Source organism: Anas acuta, chromosome Z (assembly GCF_963932015.1).
Source record: "Anas acuta chromosome Z, bAnaAcu1.1, whole genome shotgun sequence".
NCBI classification, from domain to species: domain Eukaryota; kingdom Metazoa; phylum Chordata; class Aves; order Anseriformes; family Anatidae; genus Anas; species Anas acuta.
The window spans coordinates 30246424-30267877 of NC_089017.1; the positions used below are offsets into that span (position 1 = coordinate 30246424).

Here is a 21454-nt window from a genome sequence, read left to right on the forward strand (position 1 = left end):
TGATATTTTTTATTTTCATGTGAGCAGAAATCTATGCACTGATACACGAAGGAAAGACCTGATGAAACTTAAAATCATATGCTTGCAGAATAATATATATATTTTTTCTTTTTGTGGAACAGCCAAAAAAGTTCCTTTTGTTCTACTATAACGGCTTACAGCGGAGCAGTATTCCCACAGTGATCTCTAAATTTCAAACATTTGTTTCAGAAATTTTAACTAATAAAAGGGGGGCAAAAAGGGTCATAAAGTAGATAAAGTGCATAATTAGTGTAGGAATTAGTAACCTTTCATTTCTGTTTTTCTACCTAACTCTGAAGTATTGAGCATGCACCATAATCCTTAAATGATCAGTATTAATCACTGATTTTAGAAGATGCCTATCTATTTAGGATTCTTTTCAGTACTCTTCCTAGCCTTTTGCCATCACAAGGTGAAAACCTTTCTTTCTGCATTGAAGTGTTAAGATCCTATCGTAATTTTGTTGCTGCAGACGGCAATTCTGAGAAGACACAGAAGACCTAATGAGATGTTCCTTGGGGCTACATCCTTATGTACCAACACATTCACACATTGCACACAGTGCTTAGGTTTTCTATCTGTTGCTGTAAAAACAGAAGCAGATCCCTCCAGTTTACACCTTGATCTCAGTGCTCTGCTATTGACACTCAAATTTTTGCAAATTGTACTCACCCAAATAACCCAAAATATCTAGAAGGACTGAATATTTCTGTCTTAAGGGTTTCAATGCATTTTAGTTTTGTAGTTATTGTTGTTGGAGTTGGTGGTTTCTTTATAGTCATTCTTGGCAGCTGAAAGGAGAGTGTCTAGTTTTCTGAGTGCAGAGAAAATCCAGATAGCAAAAGGCTAGCTCGTCCAATTGCAAATTCAACTTGCCTGTGATCCGTTTTTCAGGAACAAATAAGGAGATATATTTGACAGATGATGCTTAGAACCATGAAACACTTCTTATGACTATTGTCCCAATTATTTTAAGCATCTGAGTTAGCTACAGAATAATAATAATAATAATAATAATAGACAAATATAAGCTGTGTGAGCATATAAAATTGAAGAGAAAATTACATTAAAGGAGTTGCATGTCATGCACCTGCAAAAGGAATGCTATGTTCTTCCTAATATTTGTATTATCCATTCTTTATTTTCTTGAACAGTAAACTAAGTTCCCAGATTTTACACAGACTCAGTATAATTTAAAATGTAAAGAGAACTTTGAAACTGATACAGTGTCAATCTTCACATTACTGCCTACATTTTCCTTATTATACAAAATGCCAGAAAAAGTTCTGGGAGTATTTGTAATAAATCAATAAAATTTTCCCTTCCCTTCCCTTCCCTTCCCTTCCCTTCCCTTCCCTTCCCTTCCCTTCCCTTCCCTTCCCTTCCCTTCCCTTCCCTTCCCTTCCCTTCCCTTCCCTTCCCTTCCCTTCCCTTCCCTTCCCTTCCCTTCCCTTCCCTTCCCTTCCCTTCCCTTCCCTTCCCTTCCCTTCCCTTCCCTTCCCTTCCCTTCCCTTCCCTTCCCTTCCCTTCCCTTCCCTTCCCTTCCCTTCCCTTCCCTTCCCTTCCCTTCCCTTCCCTTCCCTTCCCTTCCCTTCCCTTCCCTTCCCTTCCCTTCCCTTCCCTTCCCTTCCCTTCCCTTCCCTTCCCTTCCCTTCCCTTTCCTTTCCTTTCCTTTCCTTTCCTTTCCTTTCCTTTCCTTTCCTTTCCTTTCCTTTCCTGTCCTGTCCTGTCCTGTCCTGTCCTGTCCTGTCCTGTCCTGTCCTGTCCTGTCCTGTCCTGTCCTGTCCTGTCCTACTCTAGTAAAGCAGGGAGGAGGGACCTACTTCACCATATTTTACCAGTTTTTAGACACTGTGCAATTCAAAGGAAATTAAGTGGAGAAGATAAAGTAAGGCTAAAGTACTCACTCAACTCTTCAAAAGACAAAACATTAAGAAAAATGCTTTTATTCTGTCTATACTGAGAGCAGTTCATAGGTTCATCTATGCAAATTTACTCATTGACCTAGGACCCCATATTTCTCATTTTGTAGTGAAGAAGGTCATCCAAATTAAAAGTCATGCTTCTGAATGGTTTCCATTTTTGTTAAGTAAAAGAAATACAAGCAAACGCTGAAAAAAATTGTACTTTTAAGCTCTCATACTGTTCTTTGAATAGGTAAAAGCATGACATTTTGCTTTTACTGAATATAAGAGAATTTTAAATATCCTAGTTAAAATGTAATTGGACTTGTAAATCATAGAATCATAGATCCATGTAGTTCTTTCTAATTTCCTGATCCTAGATGAATTTTCAGGATTTCTGGACAGTTGAAAAAGTCTAGTCCTAGGCGTTTCCATCCTAGGAGAAAATCCTTATTCTCAGCTGATTTGCCTGGCTGTGTAGCACAGAGCACCACGTAAGAGATTCCAGTCAGTAGGTTACAGTGCACTGATCATTATGAATCTCAACACATTTCAGCTCCAAACTTGTGCTCAGCAATATTCCCACTCTTGCATGCTCTCAAACAAGTTCTCTAATCTACCAAAGACAGACACAGTCAGATGGGTACACTTATACATGACAATAAATAGTTTTTAAAACACCATCATATTTCCAGATAACTAGATTTGTTCAAGGATAAATAGGAAAATGAAAACAGAAATTTTCAGTAGTTTGCATCCAACCAGTGACTGCAAGTATTCCAGACTCTTTTTATCTAAATAACTGAGCAAATTTCTGCAGCAAGAGAAGCTGAAATTGATAAATCAAATATGCAATAACAGCATAAAAAGTTTCCAAAATACTGTTGCAGAAACAGCATGCTGAGTATGGTAGAACAGATACAGTATTATTAATGGCAATGTGCAGCACTGTAGTTTGCTGTTGGTTTTACTGGTGAACATAAACACCTTTACATTTTTCAGAAGATTTTCTTCTTTTTCCTGCTACAGAGAAACAAGTAGCAACTTCTTTCAAGAATAGGAAGTTCTTAGGAATGACTGAAATGCTGGAGGGATGTGCAGACTACTGCAGTCATAAGAGGTGGTCTAAGCTAGCCTCCCTCAGGAAGCAGATTTAACACCACCTGCCACATTGTGTACTGCAGTACATTTCCTAAGTCAAAAAAAAAAAAAAAAAAAAAAATTGCTCCTCAGGAATGTCACGCTTTGAAGGTGATCAAGGACAAGAAAACTTGCCAGTGTCTACTGAATGACTCAAATATTTTTATGGTTTAGGAAATTTTCCCACTCACCCCTTGGCACAAGCACAAAGAGGATGGAGCATTAACATCTATACTTTCTGATCAGTCTGGGCATAAATACAAGCATCCTTTAGTGATTTTCATTTTGCTCCTGTCTTCATTCCTTTCACAATTTTATCCATATTGAAGAGGAAAATTCACTAAGTCACTAGATTTCAAAAGATCATGGAAGGTGAGGAAGTGATTCATATTCATAGGCAAAAATAACTTTTTCTTCTGTCTTTTACCGTATTTAAATGCTAATAATGGAAACCACTTGCCAAATGCATTTAATCTCTGACAGACCAACACATATGTAATGTCCTAATTTACAGCTTGCATGTACAGATGTTCACACTTAGTAAAAGGACACTTAATAGCATTTTAAAATTAAATGTGTGTTGATTATAGGTGTTTCAAACCCAAATAACACAGCAACTGAATTGATAAATGTCTTCATGCCTCACCATGTTTCATGCTCTAACAACATTTTTGTAACAGATCAAAAAAATCCCCAGTACTTCAGTTACATGTACACAAAATAAATGTTATTAAAAAAGTCTGAATGAAATCTTTCATTATTATTATTATTATTTTTTAAATCTGTGATCTGATTCCAAGTTGAAACACTTAGATTGCTACTAGGTTTATGTAGCCGAAAGCAGAACCACAGTTTGTTCACAGACATTGCTTGCTGTCTGCAATTTTTTTATCCCTTTGCAAAACTTTGAACCCCATCCAGCTTTGACACACTGCCTCTTCAGTTAATAACTATCAAGTTTCCCCTTGTCTACTGTCTACTTTTCTTTGAGGCAATTGCGCACTCAGCACCCCGAGATAATAACACACATCTATAAGATAAAAGCAATGGCATTAATGTAATTGTCTGCCTTTCTCTCTTTAGCCTAATCTTTTTTTTCCTTCAGTTTTGACTGCATCTGTGACACCTGTTTTTGTCTCCTCTGATCCTACGACAGGTTTTCCGCTGACAAGGTTTTTGCCTGACAGAGATTCTGCCAGACAAGAGCATAATAAAATATGAAGAACTGCTTGTCAGAGTTTCTGCCAATGCTCACATGAAATAGGGGGAAAAAAAAAAAAAAGTGTGGTTTTTTTTTTTCTTTTTTTTTTTTTTTTTAAAGGGGCCCTGTGCTGGTCACTTTTGGCCTGTCAGGAAAACAGTCTCCTTGGCCAATTCCTGCAAGCCAAACAGGTGTTTTCTTTTATGTTTTCCTTCTATAAACATAGAAGAAATTATAAATGAATAAATAAATAAATCTTGTATAGTAGAAAATATGATTGCATAGAACAAACAAACAAACACTTTATCCTAACTTTTACATTGCATAACCTGTTTTGAAACACAGAATTGACTCTTAAACAAATAGATATAGTAGAAAGCTTTTTCCCCGTTTTTTTTGTTGATAGCTAATGTGTTCAAAGGAAAGAACAATACAGGACCATGCCATTCCATGTTCTCAGAAAAACATCTGAGCTACCAAACACTACCTGCATGGTCATACTTCATAAATGAGACAACTGACCCTGGGGACCATAATAAGGAAGATGAGACACATCCTCTTCTCCTCTGCAGGATTTGGATCTTGCTGTGTTTTCTTGTCAGAATATGCATTTGTGCTTGTGTAAAGGAGGATTTCAGGACTGGTGATTGACCTGATATAGATGAATGATGGGAAGGCCCCAGCATATAATTGCTTTTGTGTTTGTTGGTATCATCTGTTGATAAAACCCTGCTAGAGAGAGGAACTACTGACCAATGCATATGCACCAAGTGGCCTTCACTGGACTGGTTCACTGGACTTTCTAGACATTACCCTGCAACCTCATTCCATTGACCCAGAACCACTACTTATACTCAAGCTCTTCACTGTCTACCTAAGGTACACCACAGGTGTGCCTGCCTGTCTCCTGGATGTTCCTCAGACCCATGTTGCAGCATGGTCTCCAGCCCTGTCTGTGACATAACCTTTTTTGTTCCTGTCTGAAGCCCCCACAAGGACGCTTGGACTGACTTAAAAAGCCTAAAAGCAGAGGATCAGGCAATTCCAAAACATTGGAAGTCAGGCAGGTGGGGCAGAAGGCTGGCCTGGCTGACCAGGGATCTTCTTCTGGAGCTTAGGCAGAAAAAGAAAATGCTGGACCCTGCTGGAAGCAGGGTCAGGCAACGTGGAAGTTATACAGGTGCACTGTTCGCATTTGTAATGAGAAAATTTGTGTGGCCAAAGCCCAACTAGAGTTGAAGCTGGCCAGGTCTGTGGGAGACAATAAAAAGTTTTTTTTAAATATGTGAACAGAAAAAGGAGGACCAAAGAAAACATAGGTCCACTACGTGATGGGAAAGGTCACCTCACAGACAAAGACATAGGCAAAGCAGTGATTTTCAATGCCTTCTTTGCCTCTCTTCTACGCTCATGATGGGCTTTGGGACTCAGGGTGCCCTGAGCTGGAGGACCATGATGGTGGAAATGATAAACTACCAACCAACCCTGAATGTGTGTGTGATTTGCCACTCTGCCTGGATCCATAAAAGTCCATGGGTCCAGATAGGATTCATCCCAGGGTGCTTAGAGAGCTGGCAGATGCCATCGCGGGACCTCTTTCAATTATTTTTCAATGGTCTTGGGAATCTGGAGAGAACCCAGTAGACTGGAAGCTGGCAAATGTTGTACCAATTTTCAAGAAGGGCAAGAAAGAAGACCCTGGCAATTAGAGGCCTCTCAGTCTCACATCGGTGTCTGGTAAAATTATGGAGATCATCCTTGAAGTTGTTGAAGCGCACCTGGGAGACAATGCAGTCCCAATGGTTCACAAGGGGTAGGTTCTGTTTAAAAACTTTGATTTCCTTTTATGATAAGATCACCCATCTAGTTGATCAAGGGAAACCAGCTGATGTGATCTTTTTGGATTTCAGTAAAGCTTTAGACACAGTTTCCCATAGGATCCTACTGGACAAAATGTCCAGCATACAGCTAAACAAAAACATCATATGATGGATATGCAATTGGCTGACGGGCAGGGCTCAAAGGGTTGTGGTAAATGGGTCTGCATTACTCCTCTTCAATGTTTTTATAAACTATTTGGATGTAGGAATAAAAGGTTTTTACAGCAAATTTGCCAATGACACTAATCTTGGAGGAACTGTGGACTCTGTTGAGGGTAGAAAGGCCTTACAGAGAGATCTGGACAGATGGGAGAGCTGGGCAATCACCAACCGCATGAACTTTAACAAGAACAACTGCCAGGTCCTACAACTGGGATGGGGCAACCCTGGCTATACGTACAGCAGGAGTTGACTCCATGATCCTTATGGGTCCATTCCAACTTGGGATATTCTATGATTCTATGATTCTGTGACTTGCTCCCTTCACCATGTCTGAGGCTGGTGATATACCCTTTTCATGGTTCTGCCCTCCCGGATCAGACCCTGGGGGACTGTGTCCATTAGTGCAGACATGGTCTTTGCTGGAATTGTCCTTGGCTCACAGTTCAGACCCCCTTGCTGGGCAGCCCCACTCTTGCCACTTGGCACATGGATTGACAGTACCCTTCCTTCTATTACACTCGCTACTCGTTCACCTTCAATCTTTCCTATCTCCTAGTCTTCAAAATCTAATATCTCCTTCCTATAAACCATTAAAGCTCCCCTTAAAAATGGTGAAATTGAAGCCAACATGTATTTTACTGGGACTAACACCACCTGACTGACATACTGTATACAATGAGATAGCAGCCTGGTTGGTAATTATGGATTTGTGGGCAGAATTTGGAGGATTTCCATCTTAATCGAGCTGCACCTCAAATTACATTGTGTGATTCATAAGTTCACAGAAAAGTATAGGCTGGAAGGGATTTCTGGAGATTTCCTTGTGCAGCCTTCTACTGAAAGCAAGGCCTTAAATCAGATTATCTAGGGCCCTAAGTTTGTCAATTTGAAGGTTCATTATTTACAGTGAGGGATATTCCACCACTTCTTCAGAACACTTGCTCTCTCGTTTATGCAGCCTTGAAAATTGTAATGAAAATGCAGCAGGCACTGACCACCTGTTAACACCATTCTGTTAAAGTGGAGTACTGAAGCATCATTTTACAAAGGCAAGAGCATGGTGATGTTTAAGCCTGTGGTGGCTCCTGGGTTCAAGACCATGAGATGCTTTCTCATGTGTGCTAAACCCACTCAGTTTTCTGAGGAAAACTTCCTGTCCATAAGTTGATGACAGCTGAAGATGTTCAGATTCTTGGAAGACAGGTTCATACAGCTACCACTGATAACATCAATCTTTCCTACCACCACCCGTCAACCAAATAAGACACTTGCAAAGAACTGCCATAAAATTCATGTGCTGCAAACATTTCACAAATCTCCTGTTAAATATCTCTCAGAAAATTTGATTGTAAACTGTTAGAATATAATTAGAGAAGTCATTGAGACTCGTATTATAAATTCTTACATTATGTTTTCTATTTCTAAAATCCAGATGGAAATGGGATAGTAAAGTAACATTGTTAAATTAACCTGAGACAAGTTTTCTCATAATGGTGCTACAGCTAAAGCCAAAATTCTTCCTGGGAAGTAATAAATAAATAAATAAATAAAATTCATTTGAATTTCACATTTGCAAAACAGAAAGCTGAAGTAAAATTACCCGTGGTATCATCATTACTTTGTAACATCTGAAAGCACTATGAATTTTTTATTCTTCCAGTCAAATCCCATTTTAACCTTATGAAGCTATATAGAATGGAGTAGTAGGGTTTGTTTCATTTAGAGCTCTTTCAATTTGTGTTCTGCTTAACCTACTGAACTCTAGTTAATTAAGACGTTCCTATAAACAATTAAGCTTCTTGTAGGATCGTTAAGAAGATATAAAAATTTATGATGTAATAAAGTGTAATAAAATGATAAAGTGGTTAGTACATCACAGTAGTTCATGTGCAGCAGTATAGTGTTAAAAGAGACAAGTATGCAGGTACTATGACCTAAATGTCCTGAAGAATTGTGGATGCCTATCACAGAAGAAATGTCACCATTGCTGCCCCAGAAATCTGCTGGTGATTTGTACCCTTACAGGATTTATCCTGCTCATATGGGAATCACCCATCTGGTTCCAGACACTTTTTTGCTCCTGATGTTATGCTATGTAGTGAACTTCTTATCGTAACACTTAAGGGGCAAGATAAGGGTTTTACTGACTACCTTTTCAAAAACTGGCCTCTACTATATCTGGAAAGAGGGATTCCAAGTGCTAATAAAAATCATTGTTTCTCTTGCCTTTGCTCTATTTTGTGTATAGAAAGTCTATTTTTTTCCTTACTCAATTCTCTCCTTAGGGAGAGGGCAAGTTATCTGAGTTAACTCCTAGCATTTTAGCCTATGTTGTTGGGTGTACTAAAGGAGATGAAACCTACTCTGTAAAAAGTGAATCATTTCAATAATGATGGGCAGCAAATAAGAATATCTTGCTCTTTTTGTTACATTCTCAGTCTAAACTTCTCTGGGCATTGTATAGCTAGTCTAGGAAGATTATAACTAGAAAAGTGGCCTTATGTGCATTTCAGAGACTGGGAAATTGATGTTCAGGGAAGCAACTTGAGCAGGACTGCAAAATGTAAGGCAACAATGGAGATGGGTAATGAATATTATGTTTTCAGTTTATATTATCAGGAAGATAATTGACATGGGCAGAGAAAAGTTGTATCTATGATGAACAGATTTCTGATTTTTTCCTAAAACACTGTTCTAGAAATAAGTTATTCTTGCCCCAAACTTTGTGTCTATCTGAGCAACTTAACACATACATGAAATGTCTAGAAACATCATCAACAACAAAAAAAAAAACATTATAAAACTCACCCAAAAAAGAGAGAGCAAAAGCAGAAAAGCTGACAATTCCTTTTTAACCATTACAGAGAATTGCTTATTTTTGTAGCCACTTTCCTGTAAAGTATACCTGCAGCAAGGTGGTAAATGAAGTTATACAGAACAAGAAGATATGATGCCCACCATTCATACAGACAGAAGTTTTGTACAAGTCTTTCTAGATGTACATAAATCTTGTATGGAGATACGTAGACACTGTAAACAATTTCATGGTATTCTTCCAAAATGGGGCTGAGATAATTCACCTCCAAATCTGTTGCTAACACAAAGCAGTCTGACTGTCTGGTTGCAAACAAGAGTTGCCAATGAGCATCTGATAGTTTTAATCCCTGTTCCATGAGAGTAGAGTGTTATTAGACATTTAAGATTTTCATACAATAAAATACAATGAGAAAGGGCTTCACTTTGGGGTGTGAATATAGCCCAATTCAGAAGGAAAGGGCGCTATGCTTCAGAATGGGTCATAGTCTGTTTAAGGCTTACTAGGCTTTGGAGCAGTCCTTAGCTGACTGTTTAATGTCTGGTTGGGGTAATCTCGTGTGACCACATCCAAGGGATATTAACATTTTCAAACCTGTGAGCCAGTAGAGTCATGAGAGGAAGACATAACCTCTTCCTGATTGAGTCAAACATTATGATATCCTGAGAGTGGCAAGGAAGAAGAAAAAAAAATATAAATCTGAATGGATCCCAAGTGTGTGTGAACATACAAGTTTCAGACTGTGGTTTTCCCACGGGAAAAGCCTTCCTCAGCACCTGTGAATGGTAAATTTCTATGAGGACTAAACGCTTGACCATGCCATTATGTAAGTATCAACTGAATACAAAGATAAACAAGAAAGTATTTTTATTTGATCTTGGGGCAATTATTTCCTTTATGTCACCTGTATCTTTCACTTGTATCTCTTTTGCCCAGAAAAGCTGTGGATGCTTCATCCCTGAGGGCATTCAACACCAGGTTGGATAAGGCCCTGGGGAACCTGATCTAGTGGGTGGCATCCCTGCCCATGGCAGTGGGGTTGGAATAAAATGACCTTGAAGGTCTTTTCCGACCCAAGCTGTTCCATGATTCTGTGATTCCATGACAGACCTTTGAAACAATATTATTTGTCTTGGATGCCCTAGTGCTTGGCTGTTTTCTTTTGCTTTTACCTCAGCTCAATTTGCATTAAAGATAATTTCAGACTAACCCATGGCAAACCCTGCATCACATCATTCCTACCAATGTGGCAGGCTTTAAAACCAGATACTGGGTCAGACTACCCACAGGACAGTAGATTGGAACTTCTCTGTGCTTTACTGACCACTTTGGGAATTGCTGATGAAAGGAAGGAAAAGGAAGACACAAGCAGGAGGAGGGACTTACAAAAAGAGTTTACCAGTAATGAATCAGGTAAATTTCCTGGAAGTAACTGAGTAATGAAAAATATGTCTCATCCTTCAGGGACAAAAGGAAGTTATAACATGGTTTAAAAGGTTTTTGTTGGTAAAATACAGGAAAAGACAGACAATCTAAAATAGTTATGAAGAGTTGGCCTTTGCTATCAATGAATTGAGATAATTTCTTTGCCAAAAATCTCTATGTAACTAAAAAAAAAAAATAAAGCTATAATGTCCTCAAGTCTTTTTAAAGCATTTTAAAGAATTAACTTAGCTGAAAACAAAGAAAAAAATATGTTTGTTGTGCGGAAGTTCTGACTTTTTTTTTTTTTTAAATATTATGAAACAACACAAAAATAACCCTTTATTTTACCACTAAATTATAACAATAGGATTATATTTCCACTTTCCCTTTTTAGTGTTTATTTTTTGTTATCCCACTTTTAAAGTAAAGAATAACATGGCAGTTCTGCCAGCTTTTAGAGAGACTCTAAGATCTGTAACATGTTTTGATTTTGTTTGTTTGTTTTGTTTTGTTTTGTTAGAGATCACCTTGGACTTCCCAAACCTGGATTTCTATCACTTGACAGTTTTAGACTGTGAGAAATGTAGAAACCATGCTCATTCTTATTTCAACATAGCTCTCCTCTTCTACTGCCATGTAGCTCACATTTAAAATCTAAGCTTTCTTCCTAGATTGAGCCCATTCAGCAACTTCAGGGTGAGGGAGGGATGGAATTTCTAATATATCCACAGGATTCTTCTTTCTCTCTATTTATTTGCTTCTTTTCTTGTATTTCACCTTTCTTTTACCTGACAACTTCACAAATTACCATGTAGAAATCACCACTCAGTCATTTGGAAAGAACTCACAGTCACATCATACATTTGGGTTTCATGACAGAGTATTCTCCATTTTTGGGTGGTCATTGTTTTTGTTGTTATTCTCATTTACAGCACACTAATGTATGTATTATAAAAATAGTGGAATCAGAAAACTTCCTTCACAAGACAAAAGTAACTCACATGGTGAGTCTCTGAGCATAAGCATTCATTGGGTATGAGGTTTTAAGATGGAAAGGAGTAATGGATTTGCCCTGTGTGATTAAATCTCCTAATGTATATTCTATCTAAACTTCAAGGAACTTAATCTCAAATGTATTTGAAAAAATGGCCTGGCTAAGTACCCGACTGGAGATGGAACCATATGCAGTTCATACTCTGAGGTACTCATAGAGGTACTAAGGAGTACTTGAATATGTACCCCTCATTGAACTGTGCTGATTGGCATGATGCAGAGGAAAAGACAGCAAAGATTGCTAGACAACTCTGAGACAAAGATCACTAGAGTGACCACCAGGAGAAGAAGGGAGGAGGACAACAAAAATATTCACAGGATACTTCTTTGGTAGAACAGATTGAGACGTTTAGATGTAGAGCTTAGGGATACGGTTTAGTGGGTTAGCGTTAGGTCAGAGGTTGGACCCGATGATCTTGAGGTCTCTTCCAACCTAGAAATTCTGTGATTCTGTGTGATTCTGTGAATGGTGTGAAATTGAGATAGTCCAAGAATGCATAATATATCAAAAAGATCTAAAAGACATGGCAGCTGTCTGATTTGAATTTTATCAGTGATCAGTTTGAGGGTATGATATAGAACTAGCATTTTTAATTTTCTCTTTGAAACAATACACTAGTAATTTCAGACAAGTTTAATCAAATTATTCTTTTTCTTCTCCCCCCCCCTTTTTTTTAAAGTCTCTGCAAAGTCTGAGATATTGAAACAAAAAGAAACAGAATGAGTGTTATAGTAGTTTTAGAGTGCTATGATGTATTTCACCTCAACACAGTCTATTCATCCAAATCCCTCAAAATATCTATAGTTTCACACTAATAATAACCTATTCCCCATTATGTACAGCAGTTCTAGAGAATGTTATGATACTCTATGCAGTTTTGGGCTTCAGCCTTAAAAATGGTAGTGGTAGGATTACCACTATCATACAGGGGTGCATGGTCAAAACTTGATAAGCTGAACTTTTGCCAACAGAATCACTTATTTGACACACTCAAAAAAAAAAAAAAAACACTTTGATGAATCTTCTCAAATACAGACATCCTACTTTGGCACCTCCAAACAGATAAAAACTGAACTTGCAGGCAACTATTCCTTTCAAGATGAGCGCAGCTCATTTCATCTGAGCAAAGAAAAACATAATAAAGATGAAGGAAGCAGGAATAGCAGCAACAACAATAAAACAGGACAGTAGATGCTAAGTGTAATAATATTGTTGTGGGTTTATGCCTTTTCTTGCCCACTCCAAAAATTTCAACATTTTAAATGGCAATTGTTAACATGCATTAACCCTGCACAGATTAGTCAAGTAATGCATGAGAAGACTAAGTTCTAGGCCATTTTTGATCAACTGAGTTAATTATGATTCTAGGTTATTAGAACCAAATAAGCATGTTACTTCCTGTTGGAAACACCTATTCTTTGATGATTACATTCAGTAAAGCACTACACCATATGCTAAACATTTGCGTTGAAATTCATTGATAAAAATCAGAAGGTTCTTAAATAAGAACCCTTATTTAAAGCAGCAGAAAATAATACTTTCATTCAAGGAGCAACTTCTGAAAGTACAATGCCAACACTTTAAAGAAAATCACTTCTGAACAGCAACCTGATTCAGTCATTTTAAAATCCAGGTGCTACAGTGCAATGAATTGTTCAGTCTACTGAATGTAGCTGTCAAAATTCTGGAAAAAAAAAATTAATATCAAAAATTCACATCACAGTCTCCAGGAAGTAATTTATAAGTCTGTGCTTTGAGAACTCATATGAAACATACATCTGACTAGTCTTGCTCTGCCATAAAATGTAAATACTCTAGATGAATGTACACAAAGTGTACTAAAAAATAAATAAATCAGAGCATTCTTTGCTCAGTGCAGTAGTAAAACAAAAATTCAGTAATAATATATAGCTGTATTAAGTTATCTACTTGGAATGTTAAGTGCTCAGGTACAAGAGAAAGTGGTGCCTCCAAGGTACAGGAGAAGGTGATGCCTCCATGATTATAACATTCACCTTTCTAGTTTCTGTACTTGTGAAACAGAGCCCTGTGGTTATCTCAGATTACTTTTACATTCTGATTTTGAACTCAACAACCTCACAGAAAAGCATTTATCAGAAAAATCTGATCACAATTTTAATGTATACTGGTTAAAAACAAGAAGTGGGATATCCATATGTGAGATTCCAAGTGCACTCCTTCTTTCTATTACTCAACAGGAAGACACCCTGGAAAATAGCTAGATGAGTCTTCCCTACCGTGGATAAGCAAAACCTCAGATGCTGATTCTACACAAAACCTGAAGTATGCCTGAACTTCAGAATTTTGTGAGGTTTAGTGATCCTTCCAAGAAATGTCAGTCTGGTTATATTGTGGGTGAAGATATTTTTCCAGGAATTAAAAGGAGTGAAAACAAGGATTGTCTCTAGACAATTGAGTACATAATACATCTGCAACCAACTACCATATGGGTGGCATTATGCTATTGTTAGGCAGGATGTACATACTATCAAGTATTATCAAGTGACACAGGACTGAATTATACTTACATTTCTGATTTTTTATTTTTTTTTCCAGGTATGTGAATGTTTTAAAAACTTCTCTGGCATTCTTTTCTGTTGAATTTGCTGAGCATTCACACTTGCAATAAGTCAGCAGTCTCAGGCAGAAATACACATAATCATGCACTAAGTAAGTAGAGATCAAGTCCATGTTTGAGGTACTAAGCTTCCAACCCGTGTCTCACAAATAATAAATAAAATAAAATAAAATAAAATAAAATAAAATAAAATAAAATAAAATAAAATAAAATAAAATAAAATAAAATAAAATAAAATAAAATAAAATAAAATAAAATAAAATAAAATTCATAAAGTATAATGCACTGATTGTCTGCTGGAAGGGGAGAATGAAGATTGTGCTTGCTTAGATGTCAGTAGCCTAGACCATGAGAAGAAATCTTTAATTTCTTCTGCAAGCATAGTCTTTCTGTTTTTGTTTGTTTGTTTGTTTGTTGTTTGTTTGTTTTTATTTTATCCCCATCTTAGGTATTCTCCTTTGCCATGTAATTTTTTATTCAGTTCTTCTTTCTCTCTCATATATATCCATATTGTCAAGGAAAATGAAATTGAATGCACAAAATATATTTTATATATTAATAATATTAAAATATTATAATAATATTAAAAAAAATATTTTACTTTTTCTTCCCACAAAAAAAAAATACACAAAAAGAAAGGCTTGCAAGTATGGTTTGATGCCTTACAAAACCTGGGGATTCTGATCCTTCTATTCTTTCTTCACCTACTTAAACACAGGGAAGAGACGTTCAACACACTGATCATGTGTGCATACTGTTACTGAGCCAAACAGGATACACTGCTTTCACTCTGATATTCAAGTTCTGAAAGGTTGACATTGATATGTCTGAATTTCCATTAGTCTCAGCAACTTATTGGCTGATGCTTATTTGTAATATAAACTCTGCTGTGCAACCATATGATAAACCTTTTGCCTTTCTGCTAAGGTCTGATAGAACCACATTACTTCTTGAAGGCTAGATTATATTTTTGAACTGTACACAAGCTGTTGAACTCCTGTGGCGTCTATTGCCCAAGTAATCGACCCTCATGTTTCCATCCTAGAAATCATTATAAAAAAACACATACTTGCACAGACCCAGAGTGCACCTACATACCTGCACAGATGAACAGGTATTACTTCTGTCTGTGTATTTACAGAGACTGAGAAAGATGGACAGAATAGAAAAGACAAACGCAGAACAGACATTTCTTACCATGTGCCACCCAGCCATGTTTACACTGATCACAGGTTCTCAGGTTAATCTTCCCTGGCTGAAAACATTCACATGTGCAATTTACCAGTGTACAGCGGATGGCCTGGAAAAAAGAAACAGAAAATACATATTAACATCTTTCTCCCCTCTTGTACAAATTTGTTGTGAGAGCTACAGGGGTATTGTACAGTAATAAACAGCCTTCTAACATTCAAAGTATTGCTCATTCTTTTAAGTAGGGATTAATTTTCTTTCAAAAACATATATCAGTATCCCTGAGCAAAGCTTACTCAATAACATATTCTGTTTTTCCATACAGACGAATACTTATCTAAAGTGTTTGAAAGAATTGCTCTATTTCCTCTAGGATAAAAAGAAAAGAAAAAAAAAAAGTGCACAGACAAGGATTCTCTAGGTGTTCCACAAATTTTCTGATTTTGAATCACTGGCCTGAAGGAAAATGTTACTAGTGATGTCTTCCCAAAACAGCACATCAGCTTAATTAAAATGAAGCATAAAACAAGGAAATGAAAACATATAAAAAGGAATACTTTTTCCTCTCCCACCATGGTATCCGAAGGTCATTCACAATTTTCCTTTAGGAGCTCTCATAATGTGCAACTCCATTACATCAGAAAGGAGTCATGGATGGATTTGATGTTTTCCTAAAACAGGGTAAAATTATAGTAGAAGAATAGGTCTGTCTCATAATACATCTTGTAACTTTACTTTTCTTCTTCAATTTTTGCCAATATCTGGGCCTAACACTTCACTTCTTAGCATTCTGCATTTGTCAATCATGTACCACAGAACCACAGAATATCACAAGTTGGAAGGGACCCACAAGGATCATTGAGTCCAACTCCTGGCTCCACACAGGACAACCTCAAAATCAGACCAAGTGTCTGAGAGCACTGTCCAAACAGTTCTTGAACTCCATCAGGCTCAGTGCCATGACCACTGCCCTTGGGAGCCTGTCCCAGTGCCCAACTACCCTCTGGGTGCAGAACCTTTCCTTAACACCCAGCCTGACCCTCCCCTGTCCCAGCTCCATGCCTTTCCCTCGGGTCCTGTCGCTGTCCCCAGAGAGCAGAGCTCAGCACCTGCCCCTCCACTCCCCTCGTGAGGGAGCTGCAAGCCACCACGAGGCCTCCCCTCAACCTGGGCTGAACAAACCAAGGGACCTCAGCTGCTTCTCACACTTTTTGGCCTATAGACCCTTCACCACTTCTGTAGCCCTCCTTTGGATGCTCTCTAATAGTTTATGTCCTTCTCATACCATGGTGCCCAAAATATATGTAATTCTCTCTTTTGCAAAAGAAGGAATTATTTCAAAGCAGTGAAGCTAAGATGGCAGTCACATGCAGAGATCTAAAATTTGTTTATATAAAACACCTCATTAAAATCTTCTCTCCCTTTCAAAAAAGATTTCAAAACCTACACAGGTTTACTTGAGAGAGGCTAACTATAGTCACAGAAAAGCAAATACAAATTGAATGGGACTTTTTTAATGTGTAACAGATTTACGTTTTTAAATAGTGTAGAAGAAGACCTCTGCACTTCAAACTGCTACTAATAAATCTACGGCACACATTTAGATGTAATTTGCATGGAGATTTCTGAGACATGGAGGCTTATTCTGATCATTCACAGATTAACAATCTACTGTAACTACCAGAGCTGCCAGGAAAAGATATCTCTATAGATTTAGATGCAATCAATGATTACACAGGGGCTAAGGTGGGGGAAGGGTCCTTAGCTCCTATGGCTGCAGACATACTGAAGCATTGTGAATTCCCTTGCATCTTCCAAACAATTAACACACCCCCATGCACACTCCATCAAAATCAAAAAACAGTTACCTTACCTATATCATCTTAAAGAAAATTACATTCAACATTAATTTGCCCAAGCTAGATTCCTTGGTTACTGACAATAGAAAACATCCAAAGTTATTTTGTTTTCTCTCTTATCTATCTGCATCACACAGCATTTAAAGCCATTTGTACTTCACCAATCCAATTAGAACCTGTTTCTCCAATAAATTTCTCATACAGGCATCCTTTTTTTTCCCTGTCTTAATAGTTCTTTTACTACCTTTTACTCTCAGAAACCTTGCAAGGGAAAAAATATCCTGCTCTATTATGCCTGACACTTCAGGGCCTCAGTCCCAATGTCACCTGTCCAATTACTCATTAGCTAGGTTATAAAACACTGCTGTATGTATGCGTGATTAAAAGAATTAGCAATATGAAATATAAGGGTACCAGAGTGCTGACCGTGCAAGAATAATATATGTGTTTGTGGGATATGAGGAAAAAATTCTCCAGAAAGGTCCTGTTTCGTGTTCAATAGTTTATTGATTCAATAATATATCAGGTCTCCACTGGTCAGTAATGGTGTTCTTTCTCTAATATGTTCATTAATTAATGAACTCTGTAAGTAATTGTACTGCAAAAAGAAAGAAGGCCTTACAAAAAAGGATTTTTATGTTACCATAAAAGGATTTCTCCACGGTTTGAATTTCTCCACCAGTGTGACAAGTATTTGCTGTACAGTATGTATAGTGTGAGTAATATCCTTACAGCATATGTACACATACTAGATGAAATTGTGTCATTTGGTAGAGTTTCTTTATTAAAGCTCATCCTCATCAGTATTTCCATTAGACCTCTACTTTTTTTATTATTTTTTTTTTCTTCCTTAGAGGTCAACAGGTTGCCTGTAAAAATTGGATTCAGCTTGAACCTGAAATACAATGTTTCAGGCTAAGAGTGAATTTTATTACACACATTCAAAAATGATCTATTTAGCCATTATAAATTATGCGATGGGGGAAAAAGAAGTCCAGAGGTTTCACGTTTCTTTTCCCAGAGTTAAAGAGGGTATTGATAGTGTAAAGTGTTGAAGGGCACTGAGAAACTAGTAAGCTTTCTGTCTTTTATACATACCCTCCAAAAATTCATCCAAACTGTACAGAAACATGAAAAAATCTACTTGTTCCTCAGATAACTAAATCCAAGAAGTCTTGTATCCAAGAGTTTTGTATTTTTACTAAGCAATATGGATTGGCATGAGAAACTCTGAAGACAAATAGCATGGCTCAGGCTTCAGCCTGGCCTTACTTGGCTGCTTTTCCTACAAAACAGATGTTGATGCCAGGTTGTAAACTGGTATCAATACTTTCTCAGCCCATCATGGAAAATCCCATGCATACTTCTCAGTGATGAGGATAACTCCGCAAACTGCAAGATGCTCATTTGGGACTGAAGAAACACGTATTCTATTCCATATTCCTATATGGTTTTAGGCAAATCACTCTGTAAGCCTGGTACCACATTCCCTAAACAATAACATGATGCAATGACAGTAAATTGCTGCTGTCAATGTAAATGCAACATAAGTGATGGAGGCTCTTGAAAATCTCAAGTAGACTTATTTCAAAGATTCGTTTTTCCACTTTACTCGGTTAATCCAGATCACTACCTCAGATCACTACAATCCAATACCAAACCAGTGTAACCCTGTGGAGAGAAGATTCCAGTGTGTGACAAGTGTATGTTCCTACACACACAGAGTGTAGGAACAGAGTGTGCATGAATGAATACATGGACCTTCACAAATGCAACCAACATATGTATGAGACTTGCAAGGATGTATATCTGAATTATTAACAATATCTTTTTTTTTTTTTTTTTTCTCCCCAATAGCATTTAATTAACACATATGAAGCACTAAGAGCACAACAGGATCAGGAATGACCCAGAATAGAATGGGAAGATGAAAGTATTGTGGATTCATCTAAGAATTCAAGGCTTTTATGCTGTGCCTCCAATCCCCAGCGGCAGCATTTTAAAGAAGAGAGAGAATAAAAGTCCAGTAGCTGGTGTGCTTGTAGGTAGCAGCATGGATTGGCATTAACTGTGATTGGACATCTGTTACTCCTTAATTTGAAAGGGGTGGGGTCTGGAGGGTTGCAGAGATCTGGAGAAATTCTGCAGCAGCTAAACATTGTAGCCATTGTTCAACCCTGTTAGAAAGTAGGTATAAAAATTCAAGGGTGTAGCAAAGCTAAACTTTTGCCAGAAAAGTGCTTCTGAAAGAGTACTGCTAGGCTTTCCAGAAGCCACCCAGCATTAATTCTACTTTTGTAATGTGTCACTAAAAAGTGCATGTAACAGGGCACTATGTGTACGACACTATGGTTTAGGGATGGAAACAGAAATTTTTTCTGACTAAGCCTTTTCTCAGAAACTCCTCCAAGAAAGTCAGACAGAAGGAAAAGTAAAGAAACCAAAAACCTTGAATAGAGAAACAGCAGAATCATCATATGCAGGCTCCCCACATTCAAGGGGATAGGAAACCATGTATTCAGAGGACAGCTTGCACACTAAAGCCCTTAGCCTACCTCTAAAACATGGTTTCCTGTAGCAGCTTGAAAGGTGCCATGGCGTTCTTCCACACTAACAACCTGCAGATAATAGCAGTTCTCAGATATCTTTATACATCCCTTCCATGGAGCTCCTCTCATAACACTTCTTTCTTGCATGTATACCAAAAATACAGTGGCCTTTGAGGATATTTTATAATAGCAGTGGATGAAATGGATTGGATTGCAATAGAATTGTTTTAAACGATTTAAACAACTGATTCCTTAAATCTTAAATTAATGCTATTAAGGTTTAAAAACAAAATACCATACACTAAAATAAATTAAAGGTTTTATCACAGAATCACAGAACTGTAGGGGTTGGGAGGGACCTCGAAAGATCATTGGGTCCAACCCCCCTGCCAAAGCAGGTTCCTCAGAGCAGGCTGCCCAGGTAGGCATCCAGACAGGCCTTGAATATCTCCAGAGAAGGAGACTCCACAACCTCCCTAGGCAGCCTGTTCCATGTTCCATCACCCTTGCCATGAAGAAGTTCTTTTGCATGTCAGTGCGGAACTTCCTGTGCTCTAACTTGCAGCCATTGCCCCTTGTCCTATCCCCACAAACCACTGAGAAGAGGTTGGCTACATCCTTCTGTCCCCCACCCCTCAGATATTTATATACACTGAGGAGATCCCCTCTCAGTCTTCTTTTCTCCAGGCTGAACAGACCCAGGTCTCTCAACCTTTCCTCATAGGGAAGATGTTCCAGGCCCCGTATCATCTTTGTGGCCCTCCGCTGGACTCTTTCCAGGTGATCCCTGTCTTTCTTCTACCAGGGAGCCCAGAACTGGACACAGTACTGCAGGTGAGGCCTGAGCAGGGCAGAGTAGAGTGGGAGGATCACCTCCCTTGACCTGCTGGCCCCGCTCCTTTTAATGCACACCAGGATCCCATTAGCCCTCTTGGCCACCAGGGCATGGTGCTGGCTCATGGTCAACCTGTTATCCACCAGGACCCCCAGATCCTTCTCCTCAGAGCTCCTCTCCAGCAGGTCATCCCCCAGCGTGTACTGATACTTCGGGTTGTTCCTTCCCAGCTGCAGGACTCTACACTTGCTCTTATTAAATCTCATTTGGTTTCTTCCTGCCCATCTCTCCAGCTAGTCCAGGTCTCACTGAATAGCAACACTGCCTTCTGGCATGTCAGCCACTCCTCCCAGCTTTGTGTCATTGGCTTACTTGTTGAGGGTAGACACTATTCCCTAATCAAGGTTGTCGATGAAGGTGTTGAACAAGACCAGACCCAGCACAGACCCCTGGGGAACACCACTAGTCACAGGCCTCTAGCCAGACTCTGCTCTGCCGATCAACACCCTCTGAGCTCGGCCAGTCAGCCAGTTCTCAACCCACCTTGCTGTTCACTCCTCTCTCCCACATTTTCTCAGCTTTGCTAGTAGGATGTCTTGGGAGACAGTATCAAAAGCCTTGCTAAAGTCAAGGTAGATGACATCCACCGCTCTCCCCTAATCTACCCAGCTGGTGCTGCCATCATAGAAGGCAACGAGGTTGGTCAAGCACAACTTCCCCTTGGTGAATCCATGTTGACTGCTCCTCATAACCTTCTTCTGTTCCAATTGCTTGGAGATGGCATCCAGAACAAGCTGCTCCAATACCTTTCCTGGGACA

The 21454-nt window shown here is 38.5% G+C and overlaps 1 protein-coding gene across 9 annotated transcripts in view; it reads right to left on the reverse strand.

The window, feature by feature from the left end:
- The window catches only part of BNC2 (basonuclin zinc finger protein 2), a 350261-nt gene that overhangs the window by 109399 nt on the left and 219408 nt on the right, over positions 1-21454 (reverse strand). For all 9 annotated transcript variants that reach the window (XM_068667759.1, XM_068667755.1, XM_068667757.1 and 6 more), the window contains one exon: positions 15399-15501. In XM_068667759.1, coding sequence (XP_068523860.1) covers positions 15399-15501 — 103 coding nt within the window. The remainder of the gene's footprint in view (positions 1-15398; positions 15502-21454) is intronic.